Raw genomic sequence first — 9,935 nt, 5'->3', positions numbered from 1 at the left:
ACTAACCTTAACTATTCATTGTAACATTTCCTATCCGGCAACCCGAAGTACAGTCTTATTTACAAATGTTCGTCATTAACGATATCTAACGTGCATGCATGCCCTTCAATATCACTAACATAACAAAACACTTATAAAACCTTGACTTAACTTTAATCCATGATGGCTAGAACTCTCTTGGTGGTGTGGTAATTTCTCCCTCCCCCGTTGAGATACCGCAGGGTCCAAGACCCGATTCGTAACACTGCTATGTCGGTACTAGCTAGTTTTATGCTACATTACTCAAAGACGACTGAGATCCACGCATGCGCGACCCGCATTCGTCAAATCAAACTTTAACAACTCGTTAACGATTGCTGAGAATCAAACAACTATTTAATATATTTTGCCTTACAAAACCTTCGACAAAAAGAAACATATTATTTCAAAATAATTCTATACAACAATTATAATTCTCTAGGCATCTCACATTGCATAATTTTCATAATATTTCCCTTACAAAATAAAAGGTAAATGACTGTTTACTGGTCTTTATATATACACTATTGTAATTTCATCATAAGTTACGATACACTCCCAGCAAACAGAAACAATATTTACAGTTATAATTGTCCCGCTTGAATGAGGGCTCTTCCCGCCACAGTAGCCGCCTGTGGTGTTTTCCTGCTCGGTCGGCTGGTTTTGTTATCAGTTTTCTCAGAAATGACAACATTAGTCTCTTGCCATAATTCCAAAGGATATAGCTTGACAACAGGTCTCATTACTTGACCTTGTGGGGTTTTTAAAGTAACCACGCGCAAGACATCATCCGGTCCCACGTGCAATTTGACAATTTGACCGAGCTTCCAACGACTTCTCGGTCCTTCATCGTGAATCAACATAACATCTCCCATTTTGGGCCAAGACTCGTGTCTGATTCCTACCTGATGAGTTTCTCTGAGAGAAGTTAAATATTCTCTCTCCCACCTCTTCCACGGCTCATCACATTTTTTTGTGATGTACAAAAATCGCTTTCCAACATCCTTATTTTCGCCATATAGAGGGTCCTAAGTTTCATCTTTCCAATCTATGACTTCCCTAGGGAATATCTCAATCTACGTTCTAAAATCAAATTATTTGGCGTCAGAATATCCAACTGGTCCAGATCTCCCGACGTATAACTTAAGGGTCTGTCATTAATAATTGCTTCAAGTTCAGTCACAACACAGGAAAGTTCACTAAAGCTGAGAAAGGCCTGACCTATTACTTTCTTTAGACATGTTTTCAGAAGACCAATCAATCTTTCCAATATAGCTCCAAACAAAGGTGCTCTGGCTGGTATGAACTTCCATTTACATTCGATAGCATTCAGGTGTTCTTGTAATAAGGAACTTTCTGCCATGATTTTCAAATAAACTGAAGTCGATACAAAGGTAGTAGCATTGTCACTTAGCATTAAAGAAGGAAATCCCCGACGGTTAAAAAATTTTCGGAACACCCTAAGAAACGAATCGCAGGACAGATCTTTCACTAATTCGATATGGATTCTTCTGGTAACTGGACAAGTAAACAACACAATATAGGCCTTTTCAGGATCTTGTTGTTTCTCCTTAGTTAACAACGCTCCTGTATAATCTAGCCCCCGTAACGCTAAAGGGTTGTTTTCTCTGTACCCGAAATTCTGGCAATGGTGGAGCAATATTTACACGGTAGGGTCTTCCTTGTGTTTTCTTACAGATTATACAATGATGAATTACACTTTTGGATAATTGGCGAAGCTGTGATACCCAATATTCCTGTCTCACACTTGCCACGGTTGCATTTACTCCCATGTGAGCTTGTAAACAGTGATGCTCCCTTACTATCAATTTTGTGAGAAAACAATTTTCGGCAGTAAGATTGGGAATTTTATTTACGCCGCCTGTGCGACATGTTCCAATCTTCCTCTGCATCTTATAATTTCTTCTTCCAAGAAGAGATTCAATTGTACCAATAAGGTCAGTTTTGAAACTTATCCCCCTTTTTCCAAAGCTTTATATTCCTCCGGAAAATATTCCTTTTGTAAGAGGATAATCATTTTATTATTAGCTTGTTGAAGCTCTTCCAGCGTTAAACATCCAATTTATCTACAGCCAGTTGATTTGCAATTGTGAATAAATTGCCTAATCCAAGCTATAGTTTTATAAAATTTGTCCACTCTACTAAATCTTTCCCAGTTCAGCAGATGGGTTTTTTCACTGTTCCCTACAAGATGGACTTGAATAACTTCATCCTGTGCTTGTGCTTTTTTCACCCATGTCCTGTCAATAGGATAGGTGTGGTTTTCTGATTTTAACCAGGGAGGTCCCTCCCACCAAAAGGAGTTATTTCTTACTTCTTCTGTCCCTTTTCCTCTAGTAATCCAGTCGCTAGGGTTTTCTGAAGATGGGACGTAAGAAAAGACGATCCCCGTAGTTATAGAGTTAATTTCCAATACTCTATTTTCCATAAATACTGGCAAATTATTCTTTGTCACTAACCATCCCAGGGCAACTTTATTATCAGACCAAATTATTATTTTCTCAAATTTATTTCCTTCAAAAGTTTCAACTATAAATTCACATAATCTTGCACCTAACAACAAAGCCATTAATTCTAATTTAGGTACAGTCAACTCTTTGATGGGTGCTACTCTACCCTTTGCCATAATCAGAGACGAAGTTTTACCACGTGCTCGATAGGTCACACAACCATAAGCTGTTATGCTAGCATCACAGAAAATGTGTATATAATCCGTTTTTCCAGATTAGTGCCTCTGGAGAAGGAAATACTGAGACTTTTCTCTAAGTCTTTGGACAACTCATTCCACTGTTCTAATAAAGGAACTGAAAGTAGATCATTCCATTTCAACTGCTGTTTCCACAAATCCTGTAAAAATATTCTAGCTCGTATTGTAATAGGGATAAGCATTCCTAAAGGATCATAAATTTGGGCAATTGCACTTAGAATTTCACGTTTTGTTTTACCGGTCTTAAGATGATTCGGTGTTGTTGTTAGTTTATCATCAGAGATGTTCCAATTTAGGCCTAAGACTTTATAGGTTTGCTTCTCTTCTGATTTTATGCGATAAGCACCCGCAATAGTATTCAAAAGATCACTATTATTAGTCTATTCCTTTAAATACAAGTGTGCCTGTGCAAAAAAATAAGTTTATTAATTCATCTTCACTGTTGGAGGTAAATTGAAGGTTGTCCACGTATAATCCCCTTCTCATCATATCCACAATTTCAGTACAACTCTTATCTTTTCTCCCAACTGCCAGAGGTGATTTGATAGTGGCATTCAACAGAAACGGAGAACATGTAGCCCCAAACAATACCACCGTTAACCTATATATGATTAATTCGCTATTGGGATCCGTTGGGTCTTGCAACCACAAAAACCTTGTGTAATTGCGGTCTTCTTCTCTCAATTGCACCATAAGAAATGCTTTTTCTATATCACTGATACAGGCGTAGTTGTTAGTTCTGAACTGCAATATGACCTTGAGCAAATCTGTCGTAATATGTGGTCCAGTCCACAGACAGTCGTTAAGGCTCAATCCATTTTTACCTTGTCCCCAGGAACAGTCAAAAACTATTCTGATTGGAGTGGTGGCACTATCTTTCTGTACACTATGATGTGCTAGATAATGACAATTTTCAACTGCATTGTTTTTATCTACCCTTTCAATGAACCCCCTATCCTCCTAATCCTTCAGGATTTTTTGATAGTGGTTCAGGTAGGTTTCATCCTTCTGAAATTTTGCACACTGTTGCTTAACCCGGCCCAACGTCATGCCAAAATTGGATGGAAGCCTTGACTTATTAGACTTCCATGGTAAGGCCACAACATATTGCTTCTCCATTTCAGAATATACAATGGTACTTTCAATGACTTCAAGAACCTTTCGATCAAGTTCTTTCAATTCATTGCAGTCAATAACCACTTTATCTAAATTCCACAAAATATCCAAATCATTCTTTATATCACTATCAAATTTATGAGTACCTTCAATTACTTCCTCGTTAGTTGCTAGCTTTAACCCTGGATAGGTACGCTCCTCGGACACCCCTTTAAGGGTATACTCGGACGCGAACGACCCCGACGCCAAAAAAAATTCTTGAAAAATCAGTTTTTGCAGTAACCTCTTTTTTTTCTTTTGTCAAAAAAATCTTCAATGAATGCTTAAAACAACTGTAAAGATAAATACTACTCATCTGCAGAAAAACTATTTATTATAAATATTTTAAAAAATTAAGTAGAAAAAAAAAGACCTGACATAAAAATTCATAAAAAAAAGTTTATACATATATACACAAATCCTTTTAGGAATTGATTCTTGAATGTTTAGGACACATCTTGATGTATTTTGGATGAAGTCAGACCCATGGAGGTGAAGATCTGAAATGAGAAAAATTGGGTAACTTTTTTTGGCCAAAAAAAATTTGTCCAAATTTCATGAATTTTTTGGGGTACCCAAATGAAATAGGAAGAGGCTATTTTTTTTAGGAAATAAACATATGTTATCTTAAAATAGAAATATGTAAAAAAATCTTCATTATTTTGTAAATTACATTTATATCAGGGGCCATATCTAAAGGTAATTTTTTGAGTACTTAGAAATTTCGTAAAAAAATACATATATTTAATATATAATATGATATTTATGCAGGTAAAAATATACCAAAATATCACAAATTCTATAGGGAACAAGAATATATATAGATAGGGCAACTTACGCTTCGGATATGTCCACAAAATGGCCGCCAACCACACTGACTCAGACTCCCTAATCTGCCACTTGAGATGTAGGAAGGGTATGTCAATTTCAAGGTGTTGTTTACTAATCTAATTATTATTGGATATGCATAAAAATTGTATGGTGGGTTGCTGGATAATTGTCGATTATTTTACGACTATAAAATTAAAATTCTGACCCAAAAAAAAATTTTTGAAGGGAGATAAAATCGAAAAAAATAACAAAAATGTGAAACAATATAATATTTTAGCTAAAAAAATTTGATGATATTCAATCAAAAAAGAAGTAAACAAAATTTTCCGACAAATAAACATCTAGAGGAATCATTACTCTGTGATAGTTCCTTAGTACGTAGTAATTTTGAAAGAAATGGGAAAAAACGAAAAACTGGCAATCACCGGAAAATCGAACACATACCTATATATACGCCATATCTGGCTAAAAAAAAGATAGGCATGGGTAGCCAGATCATCTAGAAACACTCTCCAACACTATAAAAATATAAGTTTTGCGACACTACTTGCCAATTCCTTACGGTAACATGACTAAGCAAAAAAATGCAAAACAAATAAAAAGGGGCACTTGCGGAAAAATGTCTAACATTCTAATATACGGCAATTCAGAAAAAAAAAATTCAGCCACGTGCTAGGCAAACCATCAAGGCACATTTTCCGACAAATAAACATCTAAATGAATCATTACTCTGTGATAGTTCCTTAGTACGTAGTAATTTTGAAAGAAATGGGAAAAAATGAAAAAAATGGCAATCACAGGAAAATCGAACACATACCTATATATACGCCATATCTGGCTAAAAAAAAAAAAGATAGGCATGGGTAGCCAGATCATCTAGAAAACACTTTCCAACACTATAAAATTATAAGTTTTGCGACACTACTTGCCAATTCCTTACGGTAACATGACTAAGCAAAAAAATGCAAAACAAATAAAAAGGGGCACTCGCGGAAAAATGGCCATTCTAATATACGGCATTTCAGAAAAAAAAAATTTCAGCCACGTGCTAGGCAAACCATCAAGGCACATTTTCCGACAAATAAACATATAAATGAATCATTACTCTGTGATAGTTCCTTAGTACGTAGTAATTTTGAAAGAAATGGGAAAAAACGAAAAAATGGCAATCACAGGAAAATCGAACACATACTTATATATACGCCATATCTGGCTAAAAAAAAATAGGCATGGGTAGCCAGATCATCTAGAAACACTTTCCAACACTATAAAAATATAAGTTTTGCGACACTACTTGCCAATTCCTTACGGTAACATGACTAAGCAAAAAAATGCAAAACAAATAAAAAGGGGCACTCGCGGATAAATGCCCAACATTCTAATATACGGCATCTCAGATAAAAAAAAAGACATGCACGTGTTAGCCCAACCATCAAGGCACACTTTCTAACACATAAACATGAAAAAAAAATCAATAATATACGGCAATTCCTTACTACGTAGTAAATTTTTACAAATATTGAAAAAAAACAGAAATTGGCAACCGCAGTTAAATACCCAATATACCAATAACTACGTCGTATCTGACAAAAACAAAGTCACGCATGGGTACCCAGATCATCTAGACACACTTTCCAACACTAAAAAAGCAAAAGTTTTACGACACTATTTGGCAATATCTTACGGAAAAATGACTTGGCAAAAAAATGAAAAAAAATTAAAAAGGGGCACTCGCGGTAAAATGCCCAACATTCTAATATACGGCATATCAGATAAAAAAAAAGACATGCACGTGTTAGCCCAACCATCAAGGCACACTTTCTAACACATAAACATGAAAAAAAATGAATAATATACGGCAATTCCTTACTACGTAAAATTTTTTACAAATATTGAAAAAAAACAGAAATTGGCAACCGCAGTTAAATACCCAATATACCAATAACTACGTCGTATCTGACAAAAACAAAGTCACGCATGGGTAGCCAGATCATCTAGACACACTTTCCAACACTAAACAAGCAAAAGTTTTACGACACTATTTGGCAATATCTTACGGAAAAATGACTTGGCAAAAAAATGAAAAAAAATGAAAAAAGGGCACTCGCGGTAAAATGGTCCTCGTGGTGATTGACGACATTTTAACTAAAAAAAAAATCATGCACATGGTAGCCAAACAATCCACCAAGACTTTCCACAACTGATAACCTATACAAGTTGCACCATTCTACTACAATTTCATAATACGTAATAACTTTGATAATTATGCAAATTACCTTAGAAGGGTAAACTCGGTCGCGCTCGACCCCGACGCGTCTCAGAAATCGGGGAAGGAGTACAGCTACAGCAATGCACATCTGGACACTACGAGAGCGTGTAGGGGAGACACCTCCTGCAGGTCGATCACCCACAAATTCAGTCACGGGGGTGAGTCACGTGAGAAAAACCTCTTTTTTTTTGACGCTCGGGGTCGCGTACGACCCACCGTACCTATCCAGGGTTAACACAGTTACCTGTGTTTCCTGCACTGGAGGGGTATTACAGGACCCTGTCACAACATATCCAAATATGGTAGGTAACGATATCAACTTTCCAGTTTTTCTGAATCCGGGGTGTAATGTGTTATAGACATTATCAACGCCTACCAACATATCAATGGGTGCTTGCTTGTCCACAGACAGATCGAAATCCTTGTCCACTAGACAAATTTTGGTTTTACACAATGTTTTCAAATTTCGTTTAACGTTGAATTTCTTAGTATACTCTGGTAACTCATCTACCACAATACAATCCATAATAATCAATCTACCCTTATAAGGTATGGAAACACTAACCGTCTTATACTCGTTCACAGGTTTGCTTGTCAAATAACCCCTTAAGGCAATTTTTTCCGTGCCTCTAGATCTATACTGTACGTCCTTAAGTGCTGACCTTCTGATAAAGGTTCGTTCTGCACAAGTGTCCAATAATCCACGAAGGCGTACCAAATGTCTTCCTTTACCTTTCAACACAATTGTGGCTGTTGGTAAAATTGACCTCTGCTTGGATTTCTGACCCTGATCACTTACGGAAAGTGTTCCAACCTGCACACCATTATTACTAGGTTTATTTCTGGATTTATTTGTTGATTTACTTGGTCCGCTGGTTTGTTGTTTATCACATAATACACGATGATGTTTTGATCTGCATCCGTTTCCACAAATTTGCTTTTCACAATCTACACTAGAGTGTTTATTCAATGCACGCACAAAACATAATCGTAAAAACCCGAGACGACTCAATTTCATATCACTACTGGCATAAGTTTTACACTGGGTCCACCAGTGTTCGCCTTCACACAATGCACATTTTCTTGTTTGTTGAGAACTAAATTTATTCACATTTCCTTTACTCTCAGGTCTAACAGATTGTGATTTATTCACTGTGAACGTAGATATTGTTGATAAAGTTCCAGGTTTACTCACATCCGTTGAGACGAAAGATCTTAGGTTGTGAATTTCTTCTTCCAGATATTTCTTAAATATATCAAATACAAGCCAATCACCCCCACTTTTACAGTTTCACTAACACTCTTAGGCAACTTACCATGAAGCAAAATAGTGTAGAGTTCATTAACTCCAGGTTTTCACTCTCTAACGATCTGATCGAACATCCAAAATTTGCTCTGAATGATTGCAATGCTTCTGAATCAGGAGATGGAGACTCCATTTCTGATAATCTTCTTACTAGAACTCATTTGATCTCATCCTTTTTCCCATATGTGGTTCGGAGGAGAGATATAGCTTGTGCATAATTCACAGATTCCAACTTAAATCCTGAAATCAGTTTTAGAGCATCTCCTGCGAGCAAACTTTGCAGATATGAGAATTTCTGAATCAGTTTTAAATCCCCTCGCTGGTGTACCGACACATTGTATAATTCCCAAAAGGAATTCCACTCCAACACATCTCCAGTGAAACGTGGGAGATCCAATTTAGACAATCTTACATTAGTCTTAAGTGTGGGCGGAGGATTTCCAGAAGAACCACTTCCTGATATCGCTGTGATGCCATTGCTTAACGTAAACCAATGTTCAGTAATTACTACTTCATATTCTGCTTGCTCTTCCACCTCTTTCATTCGATCTTCTTCAGTGGTTAATGCTAATATCTTTTCATTCAAGTCATTCAAGTCGTGCACAATCTTCATTTGTTTCATAATTAAATCCTTAATTGAAGACAATGTATTGATATTACCTGCAGCAATAGCAGAGTCTATCTTATTTATGCATTTGGTGATTACACCCTTGTAACCACCTTGTGACCTCACCAAAGCTTCTTTTTCAGACATTTTTCCAAAGATAATTATCAAACCAGCTAAAACCAATAAATTTTCAAATTTTCAGCAGTTTCAACAAACAACTGTTCATACAGAATATACAATTTCAACAATTTTTCATATATAACCAACCCATTAAATACAATTAATTAACACACTTGAAGAGAAATTCAAATCAAAAGTTATCACCATCATTATATAGATTATTTTCAACTACACAACTATATTGAATTCTTTCCCATTTTCGTTTTAAACAACTTCAACTTAGCTACTCGGTCATTAACAAGATGGCCACCTGTGCAACAACGTTATTCCTAATTAATGCCGAGACTAGTTTAACCCATCAATGGATTCCCGATCATTGTCAAAATGGACGCCTTGTGCGACAACGATATTATCAATGTCGGTGCAAACTCACACAACTCGAAAATTTCACCATAGGAAAGAATCAATTTATTAACTTCACTTTCAACTATAAACGAATTGCCGAAACTCATCTACTTGACAATTATTTCTACTTTAAATTATCTTTCAATAAAAATCACAACTAGTGAAAAATAATTTTCATACTTAAATGGTTTTAATTAATGGCAACGAATAACACTGATCAATTCAGAATGTATAACGCATGTAAAATTTCCAATCTCCTCATATGATTCACGGCAAAAAAGTATGGTGTCAACGGTTTTCTAAATTGCCAATTCCGACCTAGTCATAACCCGCTGCCACGAACATTTTCTCACGACACGCAATATGGGTAAAACATCTATCAAAATATACCCGTATTAATACTAATATTAATGTTAAATATACACGTTATCAGTCAGTATCAATCATCACCCGCAATAATAATAATGCTGGTCACGGCACCATTATATATTTACTC

General features: G+C 36.0%; 2 protein-coding genes across 2 annotated transcripts; both read right to left on the bottom strand.

The window, feature by feature from the left end:
* Positions 1 to 3,706: 3,706 nt before the first annotated feature.
* LOC137639620 (uncharacterized) lies at positions 3,707 to 8,440 on the bottom strand. The gene is made up of 3 exons (XM_068371880.1): positions 8,318 to 8,440; positions 7,218 to 8,247; positions 3,707 to 3,951 (listed from the first exon to the last, which is right to left on the bottom strand). The coding sequence occupies exons 1-3, from the start codon at positions 8,438 to 8,440 to the stop codon at positions 3,707 to 3,709; spliced, it is 1,398 nt and encodes a 465-aa protein (XP_068227981.1).
* A 24-nt stretch (positions 8,441 to 8,464) lies between these two features.
* LOC137639619 (uncharacterized) lies at positions 8,465 to 9,061 on the bottom strand. The gene has a single exon (XM_068371879.1). The coding sequence runs from the start codon at positions 9,059 to 9,061 to the stop codon at positions 8,465 to 8,467; it is 597 nt and encodes a 198-aa protein (XP_068227980.1).
* Between the last annotated feature and the right edge of the window lie 874 nt (positions 9,062 to 9,935).

The sequence above is a fragment of the Palaemon carinicauda genome, chromosome 4, assembly GCF_036898095.1.
Source record: "Palaemon carinicauda isolate YSFRI2023 chromosome 4, ASM3689809v2, whole genome shotgun sequence".
NCBI lineage: Eukaryota > Metazoa > Arthropoda > Malacostraca > Decapoda > Palaemonidae > Palaemon > Palaemon carinicauda.
The sequence above is the reverse complement of the archived record's forward strand: the minus strand, read 5'-3'. Positions and strand labels throughout refer to the sequence as shown.